The 24,908-nt window shown below is 40.6% G+C and overlaps 1 protein-coding gene across 3 annotated transcripts in view; it reads right to left on the reverse strand.

The window, feature by feature from the left end:
• Window positions 1-1,879: 1,879 nt before the first annotated feature.
• The window catches only part of sema5a (sema domain, seven thrombospondin repeats (type 1 and type 1-like), transmembrane domain (TM) and short cytoplasmic domain, (semaphorin) 5A), a 130,595-nt gene continuing 107,566 nt past the window's right edge, over window positions 1,880-24,908 (reverse strand). The window contains exons 17-23 of one of the 3 annotated variants that reach the window (XR_008600436.1): window positions 15,212-15,421; window positions 12,881-13,051; window positions 12,486-12,641; window positions 8,968-9,012; window positions 8,080-8,291; window positions 4,494-4,723; window positions 1,880-3,304 (exon numbers count right to left, since the gene is read on the reverse strand). Coding sequence is in view for 2 of the 3 variants with exons in the window: in XM_055007262.1 (XP_054863237.1) it covers window positions 3,185-3,304; window positions 8,080-8,291; window positions 8,968-9,012; window positions 12,486-12,641; window positions 12,881-13,051; window positions 15,212-15,421 (914 nt within the window). In the remaining variant the exon portion in view is untranslated. The remainder of the gene's footprint in view (window positions 3,305-4,493; window positions 4,724-8,079; window positions 8,292-8,967; window positions 9,013-12,485; window positions 12,642-12,880; window positions 13,052-15,211; window positions 15,422-24,908) is intronic. The other 2 variants (XM_055007263.1, XM_055007262.1) reach the window with 2 other exon arrangements.

A 24,908-nucleotide genomic window follows, 5' to 3' on the forward strand; every position in this document is an offset into this window, starting at 1 on the left:
ATAAACAATGAACCCATCATTTTCCTTTTAAATAGCTCTAGCATATTATATGTATATATACATGTATAAATAATACTGGCTTATATATTGATATCAGAATTTATTTCTTTTTGAAATCAATATCAGCCTGAAAAGCACTATATCAGTCATGTTCTACTGTGGAGGTCATAGTGGAACAACCATGCAAACATCCAAGAAAAGTTTCTGATGCTTCAAGTAAAAAACAAGTTCACAATTTATCATTAACATTTTGCTTTTTACCTAATTACTCTACCAGACAAAGTGTCACACGTCAAGTTTGGGTTTAGTGTGATAGCACAATATAGCAATGCTAATTAGCACCACCGAAGCACAGCTGTCTGGTCATTAACAGGTATTTGAACATAAACTGAAGCTTTGAACACATTTAAATTTAGACCTGATGGTGCGATTACAGAAGTTATTCCAGTTTATTATGACAGGAACATTAGTGTTCCAAATGTTTAAGCACAAAAACAAAACAGAAATTATAATATTATTATTATAGGAAATGGGAATCATTAGGAGTCACAATTTGGCACAATTTTATTTCTGTCACAACCAAAGATCCACATTGCCTTTGCCAAAAAGCCTTTAACATTTAAAAAAAAAATGCAGATTGTGATCCATCTCATCCTGCCAGTTGCCTCTTGTGACTTTTTGACTTCTTTATACACATCCAAGCACTCACATAGTCAGTTTCTCTGACGTGCACAAGCCCTGCTCTTGTGACCTTTAGCTGCGACCTTTAGCAGTCCCCAAATGGCACTTTGGGAAAGTCGTTTATTGTCCTTGGCCGTGCTGTCAAAGTGGAATGTCACATGTGTCTGACTGACTACGGGCTGCATAGCTCATGTGACTGGAAAATTCATGGAATGCTGAAAGTGTTGAAGAACACTTCGGTCTGCCAACTGTAGACGTGCATGTGTGTGCAGGAAATATATGTGCATTATGAGTGCATCCAATAATGATTCATCAATTGAGGTTTGGTGGGGTCAGTGTGGAACAAATGGCTGTTTTATACAACATGCACGTAGTCTGAAAATGTCTTTTGAGGATAACCGATACAGAGAGAAATGTGCACATTAGCAGCATCCTTTTTCTAACCTCTAACACACACTTACATGTATATATACACAATTACACATGCATCCGCTGTCCTCGAGCTCCCTACTGTATACAGTGATCGGTGTCTGTTGCTGCAGTGCTTCTTTCTCCGGTAGTGAGAATGAAGTCAAGGTAAAGAGAGATTAATTCTCTGAAGTCAGACCCTCAACCAACCAAACAGCGGGGTGATTAATAACACCCCTTCCATTACCCTCTGCACACAGATGGGACGTCAGGTTGAAGGTTGATGGAGAGCGGCACGGTGTGTGGTGTTACACCCCATCATACAGATTAGAGTTTGGACTTGAGACAGCGCCCCCACCACCTTTACCCTGCTGCCTTGTGCGATTTGTATCCTTCAGGTATCCTTCCGTTGCAGCCGATGCCATTTGTCACCGCAGGGCCCTGCTGAAGACTCTCTTTAAAAAACAGGTGGAGGGAGTCTTTTACTCTGGTTTTGGGGTGATTTATAAAGTGCTGGTGTGTGCTTATGGTGCTGTGGCTTTACAGTGTTTTGCTTGAGGAATATCAAAGTCTCCAACGTTGTCAAAAACAAAACCACATTGGACAGAAGTGCCTCACACTTGTAAGCGAGTGCTTTATATCACTGTCTCTTTTCACTCAAGTTGAAGTCATCTTTCAGCCATTTATTAGAGCCGCAGAGGAAATAAACGTTTATGGGATCAAAGGCTTCAAAGCTTTACAAATGACATTGGAAGGAAATGGATGTGTATAACTCACACTCTGACAAGGCTTTTGTGTAGGAAGCAATTTTAATTTATGCACAGTAACACAAGCAAACAAGTAAAAAGAGTTAGTTGCAACTGAACAATTGAATAACCTAATATTTGGTTATAATCTCTGAACAGAAAAGTCTCAACTTGATGAATGAATTTCATCTTACAGTATACGGGTAGCACTCGAGTTGGGGTTCAGGGGAGCAATATTTGCTATGCTCCATCTGTACAGTAAATGCCATTAACATCCTGCTCTCACAAATACATACTGAACTCAGAAGCCAAAGGAATAGTGAACACTATCAAAATTCAAAAACATCATTTTTTTTTTTACAAAAAATATATAAAAAGTACAATGACAGAGACTAAATTTGATGCAGGCTGATATGAATACTCCCAATTACTTGCCAGAATGCACATAAACCTTTTTTTTTCTTTTAAAAAAATGTTCTTTAAACACTGGAGACATTGAATAAATGTATTTAGAAAATCTACAGACATAGGCGTCAAACTGAACTTCCTGTACAAAAACATATCTTTTGAAAGCAAAAACAAAATGAGAAAACAATTTTACATTGATATTTCTATCACTTCTAGCTGCTAGAGGGAGAAAAAAAGAAAACAAAACAAAAGCATGGACAAACTTGACCACAGGCTTCAAATATCTACATCCTGATTCTAGGACTGGGGGTGGATATTGATCCATCTGGAGATTGCTGCAGCAGTAAATGGTAAAAGCCACCAGGCATCACTGCGGTATTTGTTTTTATGACTTCCAAAACCAGTCCTGAACCTAAGACCAGCAAAAAAACAACACTGCTTGCAAGTCCCCAAACCCTGGAATGCGATCAAACATGCAAAACGAAACTGAATGGCAGAGAAAACACGTCAGATGAAGTCATGCAAAGCAATTTGTGGTTATTTCCCATCATTACAAATACAGGTCTGTTTTAGAGGCGTCACAGGAAAGTTAAAAGGGATCACATTTCCCACAGTCTCTTTGTGTTGAGTTCTTCTTTTTCCCTTTTTTTTTTGTCCACATTGGGAAATCCGGTTGTCATTTCTCGGTGAGAGTCAAGGCAAGTTATGCCCCAAAATGTTGAGCTTTCCAAGTGTACCCCAAGGCACCTGAGAGAAAGTGGGCATTTCCTTCTGTTGGCAACATTGTGTGTCTGTATTTTCACCACATACAAGCTGCCATAGAGTCTCAGAGTGGGACTGTCCCACGCATGGTGTCACGAATCTCAATACAAAGCACAAAGAAAAGAGTAAAGTCAGTGGATGGTAAGGTAGGTGTCCCCACTATGGCATGGAATCGAGAGCTAATAGTCATCGTAGGTGTTGAGGTCGGTGAAGTATGCATTGGTATAGGTCTTCCCGGCAAGCTGTGGGTTGAAGTACTTATTTCTTTCTTCCAGAATGAGATTGTTTTTGTTGAAGGCCTGCAAATAAAAAAAAATAGAGGAAGAGGAGTCAGTATGGACATGTTTGCAACACATGGATCAAGTGATTATTCAGCCCAGATGGCAAGGTAAAAGCAAATCCATCTAGCACCCCCCAAAGCAAAAAAAAGAAAAAAAGAAAAAAAGAGCAACACAAATCAATGGGAGGCCGCTCAGTGAATGAAACATACATTTCACAGAGCAAGGTCAAAGCATTTGCAAACAGGCTGAAAAAATGATAAGCCACCACAGGGCTAAATTATTTTGATGCGCATCCGTATGTCCACCTCTGTCATCTCTAATACCCAGCATCAGCAGTTTTTATGGCCCTCAGATTCTTGGTCCTCCAGGACAATCTAAACCATAAAAATCGATCAAACGAGTCGCTTTTCTGTTAAACAATAAGGAAGAGCCACGGGGGGCGTCTTCTCTGTCCCTGCATGACATGGTAAACATGGAATGAGCTTCTGATGTGCTGCTCAATACAGCATCAGCAATTTGGCAAATAGATGCGTTCATATGCAGTCTGTTGTAGTAGAGTGTGTGCTGGGAGTCCCTCGGGGCAGTGTAATTGAACACTTGATGATGCTGCATTTGCAGCTGATGGATGTTTCCGACTGACACTGATAGGGAACAAGCGTGCTGGACGAAAAACTCATATATTTTGCTTCATTCCCATTATGTGATTTGCACACAAAGGGGATGTAATCAACACTCCTGCAGCCCCGGAGACGGATATGTATCTCTGCAGGTGGCCCCATGGCTGCTTTTAAACAGCTGTGCTACGATGCTTGTTAGCATCATCTACTTTGCTCCTTAAACAGATTTAATTGGCTCAAGAATGATTATATTTGAGCTTCTGTTTTGGTGAGGCAAACAAAATTTTCTTTAACTCTTAAGTGGCATTAGTGACAGAGAGGTAACAGAGGAGTTTAATAAAACAGCATCACAATGAATTTTCTGTCTCAACCCATCAAAATCAAACCATCGAGTAAAAAACACAACAAAACAAGAGAGGTAAACATGAAGAAAAACACATGCAAATGAAGGCACTTGTTGAGAGAGAAAAAAACAAGGGAAGGGATACACTGCCTTCTCACAAGCCGGGAGGGAGAAGGGAGGGAGTCGTGATGGAGGGATGAAGGGGGGTCTGAGCAGAGAAAGAGAAACTAGAGTACTGTACTCCAACCTGCCACACACAGGAAGTGCCACACGAAGTGGAAGGGCGGGGCACGTTGGGGAAGAGGAAGTAGTAGTGGTTGGGGTCAAAGAGTTGTTGGGGGGGATCAAGAGGCGGGATGTTGTAGAGGTCAGAGGTTAGTAGAAAATCTCCAGTCCACGCATAGACACCCCCATGTTAGCAGAGAGAGGCTGGTGCATGGCGGGGTCGTCCAAGGGCAAGAGTACCGACACATCTGGCTGCAAGGAGGAGAGGAATGGGCAAGAGTCATCCTCAAAGAAACCCTAAAGCCATATTCTGTCTTACAGGAAGCCTGGAAATATGATTATCTCCACATAAAACCACAGCTAAACAGTGGCTTAGGTTTGTGATTACAAACTAGTCTACTGGAAATACTCCAGCTGGCCAAGAAACCACTGTGAAGGGTGTCGATCATGCATTGTGCACAATAAACCTGACTAATGTGTCATCAGCATCAGGAACAGAGCCAGGTGTTCCATCATTCCTTCCTTAAACACTTAAAAAAAAAGGTATATTATGGATTTGCACACTTAACGGTGGAAAATTCACTGCAACATCTGATTTCATTTCACTGTTTAGGCCCAGTTGGTGAGGGTTGGAAGCAGAATGTGCTTTAGGAAAATTAGACGTTGTTCATTTGTCATGCGGCTTCTTTTGTATTTTCACGCGGCCTGTCTATATTCATATCCGCCACTATCTGCAACTGCACTAACTGAATTATGCTCGACGCTCCTGACTCTAATTGCATGACAGATGAACGCTCCTCACACCTTCATTCCGCAATGAAATTACATTTAGAGAAGTTTGCCCCCGAGCCAAAGGATCTGTTCGCACTCTGTGACAGTTTTACAAAACATTTTCATATCTGAGAAGTAGTTTTGCAAACAGAGATCCAGGTATTTACTTGGTTTATAATATAGACAGTCTCTGGTGGTGGAGATGTCCTCTGGTAGTAAACAGCATCAAACACATTTTGGGGAAAGAAAGGCTGCCTCAAAATGCCCTATTTATCAGAATTACAGTGGAATCAAGTTGACTGCAATACCAAGCTGAGAGTGCATTTCTGTGTAAAACTTACCAAGATAAAGTTTCCCAAATGACTGTTCATAAATCTCATCCTCCAAAGTACCAACTGTCCAGTAACTGATAGTTAATTAATCACAAAGTACATGGTGCTGTTGTAAAATACTCTTCTTTTTTAATGCCTGGAGGGTAAGAACTGAATGAATGGAGAAAATCAAGCTGCACTTCTTAGCGTGCTTGCCTATTAGCTTGTTTTCTGCATTAGCAACCAGGTGAAGCTTTCAAAACAAAGCATATCATGAACAAACTATATCAGTTTATACGTGACTGTTTCTCTATTACATTTTGAGGAAAACAGTTTTTCTCTATTTATGTCACAAATATGCACTTATGTTTCTAATCAACACATCTTTCACATTTTTAACTGCTATACTGTTGTACCTTTTTAGCCAACCAAGCATATATTAGATGGGACGGAACTCTGGTAACCAAGACAACGAAGCGGGTGTATCAAACATGTTGTGAAAGCAGGCATTTTCTTGCATTTTGTGGCCAGCGCCAAAGTAAACTCATCAGTGCCGAAGTGACGAGAACTGAGGAATCTTTTAAAAACAAATTTTGTTAATTGGTGTTTCATTTAATCAAGCATGATCTACAGTTTTGTTTATCAAATGGTAAGAAATAACAGGGAAATGAGTCACACAGGATTATTGCTTTTACGGTACACAGATTGATCGGGCTTACTGGCGTACTTAGTCACCCCACAAAGGCTCATTCTGAGCAGGAAAACCCTTTTAATCCAAAGCATTTTGCAAAACAAAGTAGTTTTGGTACCTAAACCAAACAGTTAGAGAAAATGAAACCAAAAAAACAATATTTCCTCACAGTGAAGCAAATCCCAGTCTCCTGGATGACAGACCTGTTGCATCCTTGTTGCAGCCTTATGAAGTGTATTTTGTGGCTTTCTCACACTAGAAGTATTTCCCGCAACGTCGTAGGCTTACCTTCCTATCTTTCATTTCTTTCAAATATAAATGAGAACGCAGCTTGGCTGTATCGGAACATCTTTTTTGTGAAACAGGGTTAAGAGGTTATATAAAAAAGGCCCATTCACCGCTAGAATATCCACTGTAATGTGTTTCTCTTCTGTCAACAAGAGGACCCAGTGTGCCGTAAGATGTTCAGGTAGCTATAGTGACCATATTTTGCTCTTTATTGGGCCCGATCATATACTCATAACCTCAGTTAAGGTTAACTAAAACGTTACACACTACAGAAACACAATGGCGTGTCCTTGTTTTATACGCCTTCTCTCTTGTAAATTCAAAACTGAATGCCACTGTTTGGAAAGAATCTAATAACAGCAGCAACACAAGGTAATGAAATAATTGATTACACTTGAGGCAGCAATCAAGGACCCATTGTTTCCAAGCTAAATGCAAAATTTTGCCACTGTTAGATGGAGTTCAGCAGCGCGAAAAAAAAAGCTTTACAGGTTGCTTTGAAAGATAAAACACTGCCACTTGCTAGATGAATTTTTCATTTATTTTTCTTCATAGGAATCTTATATGTAAATGATTGCTTCAGGATGATATAATGCTGAAGCAAAAGCTGCGTCTTAAGTGACGAATCCTCACTTAACATGCAATTAGAGACACATAAATGAAAAATAGAACCAATTAAGGGAAAGCTTCACAAAGGTGATTATTAATGCACTTTCCAGACATATTCAATAGCTGCTTGTCAGTAGTGATATCTAAAGGTACAAGACCATCTTACAGATGATATTTTGTTTAAATATATTGAGGAAATTGTTGCATTTGCTTTAAAATCACGCTACCAGATTAGTAAGTTCTGAAACCCCTTTTCTGAGTAAAAAATGCACAGGCTGTTAAAGTGGTCCAATCCAGTTTAATACAGAGCTCAGAGAACTCTTGAAAAAAGGAGGAGCATGGAGTATCTGTGGACAAGCACTAATCACCAGCCCAGACTGGCGCTAAAGGCCTGATGTATCAGTGGATAAGAGGCTGTTTGTACCATGAGAGCGGCAGGATCTCCTTCACTGGCTCTGATACGTCCAACTGTCTGCACTTTAGGAAGCAATAACGATACAGAGAACTAGTCTGAGCAGGGAGATGTATCGAGCTTCTCCGCTGATTACCTACCCACGCACCCAACACTAATTGCATTAGCATGTTATGAGAAAGCAGTGTATGACCACTGACACAGAACAAAGTCGCACACTGAGACACACAGCAGAACGGAGAGAGGATGAACGCACAACTGCCTATCCGTTACACGACTAGAGAGTGCTGGCGCACGACAGGAGGTGGTGTGACACTGAGAGTCATGCAGTAAGAAGTGTATTTAATCACAACTGACACTGGGGGAAGAGGCAAACCGTCGCTCACTGACTCGGACTGGGAGTGTGACATCAATTGATTAAGTGAAACAGCGAGGGAATGTTGCAAACTGCTGTTTTTGCCTCGACATATCCCAACATCTGTCAAGTGTGACCCGCAGTGAACCCCGAGCAAATCCGTCTACAGACCTTGATGGCTTCCACCGAGTCGTATTTGTCCAGTTTGTTAATGTGGTTGGTGATGCTGGTGTTGAGCGGCGCGGCCGAGATGGGGTGGATGACGGTGGCGTCGTGCGACTGCTGCTGGTAGCGTTGGCAGTACGAGTAGACCAGCAGGGTGACCAGGCAGCCCAGGATGGAGCTGCTGAGCCCAACGGCGATCATGTGGAAGAGGTTGAAATCTGGCAGAAGAAAGCGCGGGAAAGAGCCAAAATGAGACTAGGGGTAATTCTCTGTCAGTAAAAGTGGTTATTAAAGCTGCGATTCATGTGGCAACGACAGCATGTGCTGTGATAAAAAAGACCCTTCTGAGCTGATGAAGAAAATATAGAATTTTTGTTGCCTCTGTTTGCTGTGTGCTAAATGAACCTCTTCTATCGCTCTATGCAATCACCAGAAAAAGAAACGGCAAAGCAAGACAAGGTAAATTACTTGATGCTGTATTTTTAAACACCGCTATATCAAGCAATTAATAACAGCTACTATGTCAAGATTTAATTACTCAATAAACGTCCTCTAATAATTCTTTCTTCATAACAGCAATCTGACATAATAATTACAGTCTGATCGTAGTTTGAAATGAGAGCTGTATTTATGGCTTGGGGAAAGAAAAAAGAAAACTGCAGATATGTGGTGAAGAAATGATTTCTCTTCCCTCTGAATTTATATGTTGCTAAGCAAGACTGGAGAGCTATCGCGGTGCCTCTTATGCTCTACATGTGTCATGCCAGGTGCTATACTCCCCTCACTTCCTCTCCATTGCCCTCGCACACACACACACACACACACACACACACACACACACACACACACACACACACACACACACACACACACACACACACACACAGAAATTACCTCCACAGCGCCTCTCCTCCTGGCTGGAGCGTGCGATCGAGACTTCTGACAAAGGAGGAGAAGAAACAGCAGAAAAACAGGCAGAAGTATTAGGGCCAAAAACCATACACATACACTCCCTTGTTAGCATGACAAATCCTACCCTTGAAGGTGAGTGTGGAGATGAAAGCTGCACTCAATACGGAACAGATTATCGTAAAAACTCTGCGAGCTAATCATGGCGTGGCACCTGGAGTGGTTTATGAAAAGTATCAGCTTCCATTAAAGGAAATGAAGTACAAGACGTTGCTAATGAACCTTAATGGACTACCTTTCCCATAAAAGGGGATGGATGATAAGGTATAAAGGCAAATGGGTAATTCTGTAAAGACCTATGACGGCTTTCGTGAGTATTATGTGCCCACTAATTAATATAGAAAGGTTACAAATGTATGATTCAATCAAATGTTTATTCTACCTAATAATTAATGACCCCTAATATTTAAAGACTCTTCCTCATGAATATATGACTTTTGCAAATATGTACAGTGCTTTAATGGCGCTAGAAGTGTTCCCAGTGATGCAGTGTGAATATTATGAGCATCCTTTGTTAAAAGGAAGAGTTTAAAGGATCTCTGTGTAGCAGAGATCAATGCTTTTCTGTCTCGCATTACTGACTGTCAATAGGGAGATGCCTGTCTAAGCAGAGGTCAATACTAATGGTGTGTGTGATGTACACTACGGTTCAAAAGATTGGGATCACTTAGAGATGTCCTTAGTTTTTAAAGAAAAGCAGTTTTTTCAACGAAGATAACATTATATTAATCAGAAATACAGTCTAGACATTGTTAATGTGGTAAATGACTATTCTAGCTGGAAACAGCTGATTTTTAATGGAATATCTCCATAGAGGTACAGAGGAACATTTCCAGCAACCATCACTCCTGTGTTCTAATGCTACACTGTGTTAGCTAATGGTGTTGAAAGGCTAATTGATGATTAGAAAACCCTTGTGCAGTTATGTTAGCACATGAATAAAAGTGTGAGTTTTCATGGAAAACATGAGATTGACTGGGTGACCCCAAACTTTTGAACGACATTGTATGTGTGTGTGTGTAGTAGGTACACTTAAAAGGAGCAGATCTCCGCTGGAGTAATTCTTCAACTGACCAGTCCCTTCATATTAGTTTATAGGGCTCCATTAAAATAAATCTGCTTTTTGCAACTTGCACTGTTTTGGAGCCTGATCAAAATCCAGGCTCCAAACACTGAACACTCTTTAGGACTAACTAGCTCGACACTGCAAGACAAGTTCAATGTTGTTTCTACGTTTATGTCTCCTAAATGGCTCATCACCTTGTGAGGACGTCGTTTATACCTGGTACATAAAGCTTTAATTTCATTTTCTTTATGGACAATAACGTCATGCATGTAGCCATCAAGGGCTGTTGTGAATCTGCAACTAATATCACTTTAAGGTGCTTCTGTGCCGTGAGAAACGTGAAAGTTTGACAGCTGTATGAAAACAAAAGGGGCATGGGTTAGTGAACAGCAGGGCTACTTTCAGATACCAGCTGGAGTCAGGTTTTGTTGAGTTTTTTCATCATGTTCTTTTTTTTTTTTGTGTTTTTTAGTGGCAGTGGGGTGCTCTCGCTCATTTCCCCTAATACAATGAAGATGCAAATTTCAACAGACCTCACCATGGACACCTCAATTCAAAGTGTTTCCAAAGAAAAAAAACATTCCCATTAAAACTGTAGACAGTTCTGCTGATTATGTATTCAGCTCCATTGTATTAAGTACTGATTCTGAAAAGAAAGCTTGAATTTTAAATGAAATGCGGCGAACATCACAAATTAAATTAATCAGCAAACTTAGAAAATATGGGAAAAAAAATTAATCTGTATGGACGAAGACACACCACTAGGTTACTGAAAAATTAGTCATTTTTGTTGTAATTTGGGTGAACAGATCTTTGAAGTTGCCTGAGAGGAGAGGCGTGATGTATTTGAGTTCAAAAAAGGAACATATCCTTGAAACATGCCTTGCAGCACAATAACACCCCAAACACTTAATATCCAACAGCCTGAATATATTGTCTGTGTTGCTGACAGAATTTTTCTAAACAAAGAAAGTTCTGCTCAAGTGTCATGATAGTTCATCAGACTTCATTAACTTATAGTACAATAAAAGTGTATTCAATGTTAGACCTTGCTGGTACATGTCATACATTGTCATTTATCTTGATTATCCTTCATACATCCATGAACAAAACATGACACTGTGAGACTGAAATGTGCTCAACAACTCTCCCTCTCATGCACATATTGATTCCGCTGCTGCATGATGCTGCAAGTATTTCACAAACCCAGGGGAAATATTCCAACAAACAGCTGCGAGGAACACAGAAAACTTCAGCTCCTATTCATGCTTTGTCAAAATCCATATTGCATTTAGAGGCAGGAGAAAACTATTGATGAGCCTCAGTAGTTTAAGAATATACACATTCTGTCTGCATTAAAAGTTGCTCTTTTACGGATATTTTACTTCCTAATAAATGTCACTGAATGACACAAAACTCATCATATGTGAGAAGCGATTTATTTGTGGACCAATAGCGGTGCTGAAATGTGGGAAAAAAGTGTTTGTCGTTTGCGAAGAGAAAGCCTCTTTAACCTATCTACAGTAAATGATGATACGTTTTTCACTGACTGGTTTTGATGCTTCTTCTTGTTTGAGGTGAGATTTGTTCAAGCAGCTTGAAACTGTGAGACAAAGCTGAGAGTGTGTGTCTCTGTGAACTGGTAGCCATGATAAGCAGTTAATTCTCTGCGTGAAATCAATAATGCTTATCTTTTCTTATTATACCACTTTTAGTACCTTAAACATGGTTAATTGTTTTAAATTGACATTCAGGAAGTTGTTGCATTTGCATTTTTAACAAAAGGAAATCTCCCACACACTGTCTCCTTACAATGCAATTTATCTAATTAGGAAAAAGATCTCATCACCAAAGGTACAGAAAGATTAGAAGAGTGGAGGAACAGCAAAAAGTGCCTGACAGCAACCAGCATACAGAACCCACTTCCTCCATTTGAGACAAGTAAAACTGCTGGTGTAAGTGCTTTTTGTATGGCCTGACAAGACGCCCAGGCTCATAATGAAGCTAATACAGCATCAAGATTGTTGGAATGAGTAGAGAGACTGCCCTTAAGTGTAGCATCCGAGTTCACGCCCCCATGTAATCACCTGCTGCACTCAGGAGTCCTTGAGCAAGACGCTACTAATCCTGACCATCTCCAAAAGTGCTGCCCTGTCGCTGAACCTGACCTCTGACATGAGACGGGTCCCTTAGAGGGATCAATAATGCATTTCATTATCACAGGATTCTTGGAAATGAACTGAATTACCGCTGTGGGCATATGGTGGTGGATGGTGCAGAGTGAGTGCGCGTGCTCAAACTTGTTAAGTCATGCATGAGTGCCCAAGATATTGCTAAAGAGGAAGCTCGCATGCTGCGCGAGTGTGTGCATGCTCACCTGGTATAAAATTGGAGTCAGGAGAGCACGGCCTGGTCTCGCTGCTGTTTCCTGAGCACTGGTTTCCAGTCGGGAAAAGGACATCACAGTGACGCACGCGCAGCTGGGCGCCGCTGGAGTCACAGTGGGACCACTCCGACCAGCTGGACCAGCTCTCTGGAAAACACAGTGACAGCATGTCTCATAGCCTGTCAAGTGTGTGTTTATATATGTGTGTGTGTGTGTGCACTGTACTGGGTAAGTTTGTGTACATTAGTGATGCATGAGTGGCCGCTGAGGGGCCGTGAGGAACTAAAGAAAATAAGCAATGAACCAGTGATGGATGGTTGGCCCATTCGAGGCACTAAGCTGCTTATCACTGAGGTGTGTGTGTGTGTAGGTATGTGTGTGTGTACCTGGACAGGCTTGTGTGTTGCAGAGCGCCTCCTCAGTGTGCAGACCCAGGCAGATGTCCCCTCCGTAAGCCGGCGGGGGGTTGCTGCAGGTTCGCGTCCTCATGTAGTGTCCCCCTCCGCACGTCACCGAGCACTTGGACCATGAAGACCAGCATGACCAGCTGCCATCCACTAAACCAGGGAAACCAGTGTCAAATTTTCAATGTTACAGAAAAAGAAAAAGCTTTTTATATCAATACATGCAGCTTTACTTCTGTATTTGATACAAGACAGCAGGAAAATAGCCACTACATTTCAGATTGTTGTTTTCTCAGAGAATAGCTTTTAAAATTTGTGCTTTTATAATATGTTGTTTTTGGGTTCCAGCTCATTTCAAAAGACAATTTCCTCTGAACATCAGGTGATTGGAAGTTATTCCGAGACATTTCAAACTGCAATAGGCGACACAGAAAAATGTGTGAATGTGTGTTTCGAACTGAGAGAAAGTCTGCTTCATCCAGCTGTTAGAGTAAATTTCTGACCTCAGCATCTTCCTGTCTCCTCCTGTGATTAATAAAGATAAATGAAGCATCTCAATCCGCATTGTCATTCCTCCCTTCATGTGTGCCGAACAACAGACGTTTAAAAGACATGAATATTCATTCAGACACACAAAGAGGACGTACTGTATAAATAGATGAATGGACTGAGAAATAGGAGAGGTGTAAAAAAAATACAAAAAAGGCATTAAATAGTAGGCGATCTTGGCACATGAATCACAACAGAAGTAAATATCCTTCACCAGTCTTCTGGATAAAACCTCACTTCATTGTGGCATAGAGAAATTCCCCTTTCAACTGCTTTTAAAGACCTGAAGATGGCTGGCAGCACTATGCAGGTAATTGAAGTTGCCGATGCTTTTTGTCATCTCGGTGTAATTTCTCTATCACAAAGTGACACATAAGTCGATTCCTGGCCCTCGATGACGGATCGTCTCATCTCGGGCGCAGACGCAAGAAAAACACGGATTCATTTGTTTCCAAACCAGATGGATGGTGAGCATAACACCTTTTCTCTCCTTCTCCTTCACAGTGAACTAACGCATTTAAAAAAGCGCTGGATTAGCCATAGGAGGATTACAATTGGTCCGCCGGTCTCAAAATAATATCTCACTTTCAGAGGGGTGCTAATTGAGTATGCATTAGTATTCATTGCCACTCAGGCTGGGTTAAGTCGGTTCCTCAGGGGGGACAGGAGTGCGGAGTTGTTCATCAACATACTGCAGCTGTGGTATTATTACAGTCAACATCCCAGAATAGGTGTACTACATGTATTAGCATAGTGATGCGGCGCAGGAAAATCAAAGCACATTCACCCGACATTTTACTCAAGGGGAGCACTTCTGGCAACCATCCTCCGGGATAAAGCAAATCTGATGCTCTTAGATCCAACCAAAGTCTTCATCTGAGCTTGCGGGTGATAACAGCTTACCCTATTAGCGACAATGCTCGAGCTGCTGGGGAGTTGAATGGTGCACACTTTTGCCGAACGAATTAACGGGCTGTGAAAATAGTGTCGACGCTCGCTCACTGTCTTGTCTATTTTGCTTGCTCGCCGCTTGGCAGCAGTTATGAAGACAGATCGTGCGCGCTGAAGTCAGCGCACACAGATCCAGGCTTTTAGTGAGATACCAAAACCGTTCTCTAGGGGGCTTGATTAATAATCATCTGAGACAACGTCCTGCTTGTCTGCGTGGTGCCCGTATTGGATACCAGGTGTGCTTTATGCCAAACTAAGCACTGGATTTCCATTTAGACAGCTTACTTCCCCTGTCAGACAGAGCATTCTTTTAATTAGAAAGCTTCCTCTCGCCGTCTTCCACCAGAGGAGTGTTGAAAATGCATTGTCTCAGGGCTTTTCACAACAGAATAAGGCCTCCCATAGCTGCAAGCATAATTACCCAGCAATGTAATTACATACTGGAGCACCACAGGGATTGTCTCTTTGATTCTTGGTTTAAATTGGGGTCTCCGTCACACCTCTTATCTGCAACTGATTTCTTTTGTGGATCCTGATTATTTGGTAAGTCATTTTGTCACTGTAATTCTTTATCCATTAATCAAGAGAAAAAAACATAGCTTAAGCATGGTGGCTGATAGTGTGTATTTATCTGTGAGTGGAGAAGAGAGTTGGCTCAGCTATTGACTTATGTTCTTGTAATTGCCCTTATCTCTGTGTGTCCTTCGCCTATTGAGCCAATGTTTTTTTTTCTTTTTGAACCCTTTGTGTCTTTGCTACTATAGCTGGAATAGTACTGTGCAGTAGTCTACCATGCATGCACTCTTTTCTTACCTGGACAAGGCGTGATGTTACACTCCTGATACTCCTGTGCCGGACCCACACAGGTCTGACCTCCGTACCGAGGCTCTGGGTTACTGCAGGTCCGTTTCCGACTACGGATGCCCCGACTGCAGTCTCTGCTGCACTGAGACCAGGAGCTCCAGGCCGACCAGCCACCATTCACCGTGTGGCCTGAGATCCTCCCCAGACGAAGCACTTCGCCTGTTTGAAAGAAGCGACAACACTAATAATGAGACTCTTGTCAAAACACTACCTGTGATATTGTTAGTGTTTCTCAGCATGAGGACAACATTTACTAAAAACGCTGCTGTTTTCTCTAAGAAAGCAGATGACAGTCGTCCTCCCTCGCTGGCATCACTGTGCACATTTGTTTTGAAGAGCATTAAAAGGGCAGAGAGTCAATCACAGCTCTTGATAACAATGAATGTGCTTTACTCTTGCAGCTAGGAGACACTCTAAAAGCTTTAGTTCGATTTGCGCTGAAAAAGCAAAGCCTATCCTTTGGCTTGTGTTGATTTTAAACTAGTTTGTGCTTTAAGGCAAAATGACAGATTTCATCAACAGGTAGAGGCTTATAGAGGCTGTCAATCTTAGATCTGATCAGTAGAATGTATCTGAATTTTACTGATGTCTCAAACACAGTGGTGGAAAAATGAATCACATGTTAATTAAGTACAAGCTCCAACAGAGTAGTATATATTTTAAAAACTCCATTAGTAGAAAAAGTGGTGCATGAAAAATCCTCTTTAATTAAAAATACATACATTTTAGCAGCAAAATGTAGTTAAAGTATGAAAGCAAAAGTCCTAGTTTGGTCCATCCGACTGATAAATTATTATATTTGACCTCATTATATTATTAATAGTGAAGCATCAGTGTATCAACAGCATGTTACTGTTGCAGCTGCTGCAAGTGGAGCTACTTTGAACTACTTTATTTACAGTTTTACACACACGACAGAAGACAAATCTGAGGAGTCATCAGATGATTAATGAAGGAGGAAAGAAGAAAAAACTGTTCTGATACACAAATCTGTTTTCAGTTTTTGGACTTTTCCTTTCATCTTTCATTTGTGGCAAGATATCGGATCGTTTGAACGTTTATTGAAATGAAACCATGTGAGAAGTTTGCAGAGAAAAATCACTATTTGGTGGAGCTGTTGACAACTCACAGGCATCTGAAATGTGAACCTGGCTGCGCAGTGCTTTTTGTAAGATATCAAAAGCCAAAAAGGTTGGAAACCAGTGGTTTAACCCTCCAAACTTCAAAACCCAGGTTTGAAAGGCATGTTGTTGTAAAAAAAAAAGCCAAAATTCCACCATTTATCAGAGACAGAAACTGTAAAAACAGAGTTGGTGTATTTTCAACTTCCAGATGGTCCTTTTAACTCGTCTGTGGCATGGCACTGTGTTGGGAAACTTAGCCACATATAAGCTTAAAATCATGAGATTTCATCAAAATTGCTCCATTCTTCATGTCACTGACCCAAAACCCTCAAAATAAACCACCTGATCTAACCAGATTTTGTACAAAACTAAAAAAAGTCTGCAGTCCTTGACACAACCGTGAAGCCATGATTGTTCGCAGCAACCGACATAAATGGAGCCAAAATAAATAATCGAAGAAATTCAACTTTCTTTTTAATGATTTTTTTTTTGCATCATAACTGCACAGAAGACATTCCTGAGTTGTCTCTACCTCTAGTTATGGTTGTACTGTTTTCAGTGAGGTGCAAGACTTTATGCCGCACTGAAATAATGAGCCCACACTCAGCTAATGTTTAACAATGTGGTGTATTTTAAAAGCTGATTATGTTATCCATGGTGTAAAATCTTCAGCTTAGAAATAACTAGTACCTAAAACTGTCAAATAAATATTGGGGAGAAGAAAGCACAATATTTTTCTCTGAAATGTAGTGGAGTGGACGTAAAAAAAGCAGCATAAAATGAAAACACTTAAGCAAAGTACAAGTACCTCAAAATTTTAGTCAAGTAGAGTACTTGAGTGAATGTACTTAGTTACTTTACATTGCTGATTGAACAAATAGAAATACAACGGCTGACTCATTTATTCAAGAATTCATTCATTCAAGATTATGTTTACGGGTCATTTTAGTAGCAATCCATTGGGGACTCCATCATTTCATCAGTTCAGAATAATGAATGGATGAATATTAGTGACTTCTCCTTAAAAAGTGTCAACAATATTGGGTGGATTGCCATAAAATTTGCTATAAACCTTCATGATCCCCTCAGAATACTTTGCATCATGGTCAAATACCTGTAAATCTAATGTAATTCTCACCAGCTGCAGCCCTTGTGCTAAGCGCTAATTAGTGAATGTTAGCGCACCAAACTGAGAGATGATGAACACTGTAAACATAATGTCATGTTGTCACTGTGAACATGTGTGTAAGCTGCTATTAGCAGTTCATTCAGAGCATCATTGTACCTTATGGAGCTGCTAGCATGGCTGCAGACTCTCAGTCTTATAGGTAGTAGTATTTCTAAAAATCAGTAAATTCACCCAGTGTCAGAAATCAGCTGCACAGATATAATCCATCATTTAATTCTTCACAGCCCCTTTGTCAGTTTCTAAAGATGGATTCAGCCAGAGCCGAGTGTTTCCTGTCAACACTCGAACATGCTCGCTCATCAAACAACATCAGTTGACTAATCTGTGTACTCTCATCTGGAATTAGTCAAATAGAGGATTCCTAATGAAATATGAAACCGTAATTTCTATTTAACTGTAATTACTGGGCGCATTAATCAGCACTGTGGAAATGTGCCTTGTGCTGAGAGACAGGAAGCAGAGTGAGTGGCGAGAGAGAAAGCTTCTGGCCTTTTTGAAAGAAAAGTGAGTGAACTCATCCATGTGAGTAAATGATAATCACCTCCAATGAAATTGCAGTCACTGTCCAATCACTGTTGTGATGATTAACCTATTCAACAAACTATGCTAATTTTTTATATTGCTTTTTTCAGATAACAATACAAATCTTAATTTTGCCTCTATGCTGCTTCTGCTTATTTTACTCTTTCAGGCTCTGCTTTTAAATGAGAGAAGAGACAATTTTATTACTGTCAAATAGACGGCAGAGGCAAACCTGGATCCTGAGTCTTCAACAATGCCATAGCAGCCTTCATTTTCAGGTCTTCTTTTAATCTTTCTTTTTATTATCGCTATCTCATCTTTTTTTTTTGCCCATTGCTTCTCTTAATCCTCCTCTTCCTCTCTGTCTATCTCTGCCATTAACCTTCTCTTGCCTTTTGTCTCGCTCCCTCTCCCTCCCTCCCTCCCTCTCTCTCTGTCCTCCAACCTGGCCTCGCTGTTTTGTCAGCGTGCTCTTTTCACTGACAGTTATCACGGCACGGCTGCTTTGTATTCTCAGGGAGAGGACAGTGTGTTTACCTAGCGCAAATCCTCGACCTCTTCATAACTATGGCCGACCTTGGCGGTGCATGGGCCGACTCACCGCGGCATCAAGCTGGCGTGAGCGCTGACAGGCCCACGGAGGGCTCGAGGCCTCTGCTCTTTATCGATTCTGAGCAGGCAGTGGCACGGACAGTCCCGCTTGCCACTGTGACCTGTACTCTTTATCAAGCCCTCCGTGGCCCAAGAGACCGGACCAGTGCTCGAAAGGCAATGGAGTGCTTAATAATCAAGGTTCTCATTCGTGCAAACATGCACACACACTTTACAAGAGCCTTGTAGTCATCTGGACACACACACATAGATGCACATGCACAGCCTTCTATGCAAACACACACACTACAGTTATGTACCTGTGAAAACGTGGCTCTTTAATTGTCCACAAAACACACACTGCTCTTTGCTCTTTTTGTTTGCTTAAGCTTTGCCCAGAGTCCGCTCTGATTTACCGTGCATATTGTTCACGCTACTTCACAGGGGCTGCCCTCCTGTCGCCAAAACAAACAGCGTGGTGCCCTCCCTCTCAAATAGGGAGCGACTGGATCTATCGATCCACACAAGAAGCACACACAGCCGGAGAGAATAAATTCCCGCTCTCCCGACGAGCTCGGCAGAGTCAAAACTAAGAAGGACACAGTGCAACACTGCAAAGAAACTAGGACATGAAAAAAGTTCCCTCCTCCCTCGCTTTTATCAACCTCACACTCAGCTCAAAGGCAAAACACACTGTAAACAAACTCATGGGCATGTGTGGAAATCTAGATGTATGCATGCGTGGGGTGAAGAGGAACGGGAGATTCTGTGAGCCTTTATAGACATGCAATACCGTGCAATCTAATGTACTGTATAGGCAGATGAGGTAAGAGACAGACATGAAATGACACCTGAAAAACCAGAGACAACTGTGCTTTGAGACAGACAGACAGACGTGAGAGACAGAGAGGTGGAAAAACTTTCAGCTCAGATGGGTGAAGCACTGTCAAGCTTTTCTCAACACCAGAGCAACGCTGGACCACACTGAGAGAAAGTGGAGAAGTGCTTCTTCCAGCCTGCCCTAGATTCTGAAGAGCACATTTACTCCCCATTACTCTCCCTTCCCTCCCTCCCTCTGTTACTTTCCCTATCAGATCAGCAAAGTCTCCCTGTGGAGGGACCGATTTCTTTCGACGTGTGTGTGCTGGTACACACTCAGAAATGTATGGCTCTTTGAGCATACGTTGTGCCTCGTGAAACCGTAAAAATCGTGGGCTCTTGGTTGTTTACAGTGGCACAATATGACAGTATTCCCTGCGCTCTCCTGAGGTCTGCCAAGCGATGGTCGACCAGAAGCTCTCCAGGGGGATGTTCTCAATGGAAGAGCCAATTAAAGGTTTATAAGAGCGCAATTAAAAGCTCAGCCCTGAAGAGCATGAGGGATCAGTGCACACGTACAGAAACACAGCAAAAATAGCCAAGAACAAGGCTATATAAGCTCACCCGAAATGACTAAAGGAAGTTACTAAATGTACTGGATATTTCTTGAATTCATCTGAGGTGAATCCACTTTTTTTTTATGAGGATTAAAAGTCCAAACTACACTCTCAGAGTGTGTTACCCTCTGCTGAAACACTGTCATTCTCACTTATAGGTTTAATTATAGAGATTTATTGGACTGAAGTGGATTTATTCACTGTATGTCTTTAATATTTATGCTTCCAAGGTTACACTAACTGTGCAATACTGGATATGCTGCTAGCACAAGTCATACTTAATTATTTTGTGGTATTTGTAGGGTTTAATGCTAAAAGGGATTTCCAGTAGGTTGAACTCCAGTTTATACTTAGATTTCTACATCATTAATGTCAATCAAAGGCAGTTTTCATCACTGCCAAACTTTCAATGTACAAAACATCTAAACTTATGTTATTCATCTCGCAATATCCATGTTTTTTCATTGTTTACCTCAAGGCTTCGATTTTCTGACAGGCTAGCTCAGCATTGCATGAAAAGATTTTCAGCTCCTGACAAACAACTTGTCCTTGAATGCACCATCAAGGAGAGCGTTGGCAATGGTCCCTGCTGCTCTAAAGTGCAACAATAACGAAACTTTGACAAGAAAATTAAGGCGACTAAATGTTTATTTTGATGAATTACCTTCCACATGCCGGTTTCCAGACACCATATGCTGATTTTTATACTGGGCTAAAATTAACTGCAATCAGCGCCTTGTTGAAAGGTGAAAAATTAGTTTGAAACTTTAAGGTAGCGACAATGTAAATCGGTTGCAATTTGACATAAATCAGTTGTAATCTGTAAACCATTGGTGCTTCAAGCATTTTATTATACCAACTATATATATTTACTTAAAAAACTTCTTCCGTCCTTTTTAATGCATATGCTCTGTATAAATTTCCCGAAATTGACTGTTGAACACAGTCTTGATACGCTTGTTAGACATAAGCCCTTGTGATCGTCTTTTTATTTTTGTGTAAGCGAACACAGCAGAAAAAAAGCAAGTATCAGGAGGGTAAATTCAAGACCAGACTTCTGTCATTTATTCCTCTTGCCAGTACATTCACAGGCAACACAAAGTACCTGCCGGTTCTGCTGGCTGTACTGGTGGACTTCAAGTGCGTGTTTGTTGTAATTGCGTGCTTTCAAAAATGAGCCAAGTCCAACAACCTGAAATTGCAAACAAGCAGTACAAAAAGATTGATTTTTTTTCTCTACCTAAGGAAACCTGCTTCCATCAAAAAAAAGCACAGCCATCTCCCTGGTAATTTGTAGGACCACAGCTGAGCTCTCCACTCTGAGTTTGCATCCAGTCTGGTTAAAAAAAAAAAGTAACAAAGTGGAAAGTGAACCAATGTGAAAGGAAAAAAAGCTCATCACTAAGTCAGAGCGTGTGTGCTTAAACTGTTACTCCTTATTGTTGAAAACTGAATAGAGCGCATTGTCAAAACCTCCTAGTATGATGTTTTTAAGAGCGGAGAGCCATAATTGCACACCGACACGGTAAGCAAAGAGTGGCTTTGTGCAAAAGAGCTGACTTCCTGACAGGCAGGGGTGTTTTTTTCACCGCTGTGTTGACTTTAATTTGTTGACTTTCACCAAAAGTGCCACACTAGAGGTGAAGGTGAAACAGGCAGTGTGTCACCGGCTTTCCAATCTTACCCTGCAAATTTGGTGTCAATTTAATTGCTGATAGTTTGTGACCTCCATCTGAGCACATTCTTGCAGCGGGCACGGGTTACGTGCTTAAATGAGGCACAACAGACGGACACATAGTGAGGATCTTGTCAACAGCAACTGAGTGAGAGTTACTGTATTATAAAAGATGTAGAAATATCACATTTTAAGGCATTCAGTTCCATAAATTTATAAGTAAGTGGTGTGATCAAAAAGGTCTGGAAGTGTCTGCAGTGTATCATGATGCAACGTGTGAGCAGTCCGGATAATGAGTCAGGAGACTGTGTGACACTGCGCTATCAACACTGTAAGCTGTGTTACACACATTTTTGTGACCACTGACAGGTATCCATTTGTAATTTCTACAAGAAACTCCAACTTAAGAGCAAAATTTCATGTCAGGGTTTATAGCTACTGATCAAAGGTGGATCTGCAGCTACCATCAAGAGAAGAAACAACTGTTTGTATGCTACCAGTCAAAAGTTTGGACACACCCTCTAATTCAATGTTTTTTATTTAATTATCTTCTACATTGTAGATTAATACTGAAGACATCAAAACTATAAAAGAATACATATGGAATTATGTTGTAAACAAAAAGTGTTAATCTTCAGTATTAATCTACAATGTAGAAAAAAATACAAATAAATAAAAAGCATTGAATGAGAAGGTGTGTCCAAACTTTTGACTGGTAGTGTATGTTGGAAGAGTCTGTAGTTTGAAAGACTGGACAAGGTGTATCAAGGCAGTTAGTAGCTCACCAGGTGCTCGCTCGGTGTTCTCTTCAACATTTATGTGGTTTTGCACCAGGAATTAGTCCCAGAGCTTCGGATTGTGAAGGCAGAGTTCTACTGTTATGTCCTGAGGTATTTGAGGGAGAATATTGGGTGAAATTGGGCAATCTGAACTTTGGCATGTTGCTGTTCCAGTGCAGTGATTACCTACAGGTTTGATAGCCAAAAAAACTCCCAAAACAACTTTTGCTCCACACCTGAAGGGGTCGTGGTTACAAGACAGTTGAGGAAATTCAGCGCCCACTGCAATGGTGCTTGTCATGTTTAGAAAGAGTTTAAGTGTTGCAGGAGCACTGGGAGTTGAGTATTGTTGCACATGGAAACTACTTCAACAGGGATGGTCTTTAATTTTTTTGGTATAGTCTCACGATGTTTTGATTACACCACGTACATTAAATATACAACTATGATTATTGTGTAGAATATACTTTTCAAAATTAAGTTGACGCCTACCATGTATTAATAAAGATTTGGTTGAAGAGCTCAGAGTCTTTCAGGCTTGGAGGATTATGCAGCCGGCACAATCTCCCCATCGCTATTATGATCTTCAAATTTAGAAGTTTTAGATGAGAGCTTCCATTCTGCCACACTTCATACCCTCACTTTGATTTACCAAAATCACAAATACCGTACATGTCAATTTCTTAATATAAATAGCATATATCACCAAAATTGTTCCAAATTTACATATGCATGTATTATTTTACAGCAGTTTCCTATAGAAACAGGCTCTACAGGGACAAGCTGTGCGTGTTGTATAACTTTAATGAACTGCGTGTTCACTTTTTGGCTCAACTAGCTCTGCTTTTTCACTTGATAAACAGTGAGACAGTCACAGAAAAAGGGAGTGCTGACTACAGGGAGGGAGAGCGAGGCAGAGTAACAGAAAGACAATAAGGATGCTGGAATGGTTGTCATCAGTCAGAGTCATCCCTCAGCACTGTCCTGTGTCTACTCAGTGTCTGCTCATGACATCCGTGTGGGAGAAACTAATCTGTCGTCCATGAGAGGGCCCTGGCCTTGATACCAGATCAGCTGAAGTGAAACACATCAGGCTGCTGACACGCCAACGTTTCTCCCTGGGAAAAAATGAAGCCATCACTCAACGACACAAGCCAGCAAAATTACAAACTCACAACCTTCTTCAGAAATGTCTTTCATCTCTCCAGTGCTTTCTTTTCCCTCTGCGTGTCTGCCTCTGCTGTTGAAAGATGCAGATGATAAAACGCCGAGACAAACATCTAATTTAAAGCTTTTTTACCTGTGATATTGCTACTGCTGCATCATAAAACCAGCGAGACTGAGCTTTTCACATCTTGTAAAGATCAGCAGGGAATGTAACGGAGTATATAAATCCAAGGACTGTACTTAAGTACAAAATTGAGCTACTTTTAATTAGCTTGAGCCTTTCTTTTTTATGACACTTTCTACTTTTACATCAGTAAATCTCAGTAGACATATTGTACACTTCATTTTCTGACAGCATTAGTTACTTTAAAATTTAGGACATTTGCAGACAAAATAGAGAAGAAACTTATATAAATAAGTAAAATATATATTTTGTTATAAATTAAACTATATGAACAATTTAGACAAATGCAGCACAAACAGTAATTTGACAGAAAATCGACAACTATTTGATCATTCTAAAAACCAGTCATGATGGAATTTGTCACTATTTTCAGAAACAACCAATCGATTACCAGAGGAAGTAACCAGCAAATAAATTAACAATAAAATTTTGAATTTGTTGCAGCAAGATACAAAATAGTCTAAAATAGTCTCTACCTCAACCAACTACAACAGTAAAATCCTGTATATGAGTAACAACTTAATGATACATAAGTACTCTCAATACTTTCAATACATTTTTGTGATAATATTTTTGTACTGTTGCTTAACTCTTAGATGCATCAGTGAGTCAAAAATGACCTGGTGAAGTCGTTTCCTTGCAATATCTTTGTAATGAAAAGTTTTTATCATTTCATTTCCAGCTATTCCTCAAAAAAAACATGTTTTTGATATCATTCCATTTAAATTTTTAAGGTACCTTTTATACTTTGAAAAAAATTGTAATGTTTGTATTACTACCCCAAGCTCTTTATCACTGATAATATCATACAAAAGGTGATACACAAACGTGGAGGGACAGAGAGCAGCAACAGCTAGAGATAAGGTGTGGGGAAAATGTCTACAAAATGGATGTTGAAATTCTTCTATTGCTGTTCTGCGTAATATTCTTTTTTTCACTGATCAAAATGTTCAAAATCTGTTATAAAGTGAAAAACAAA

Source organism: Amphiprion ocellaris, chromosome 22 (genome assembly GCF_022539595.1).
Source record: "Amphiprion ocellaris isolate individual 3 ecotype Okinawa chromosome 22, ASM2253959v1, whole genome shotgun sequence".
In the NCBI taxonomy this organism is placed as follows: Eukaryota; Metazoa; Chordata; class Actinopteri; family Pomacentridae; genus Amphiprion; species Amphiprion ocellaris.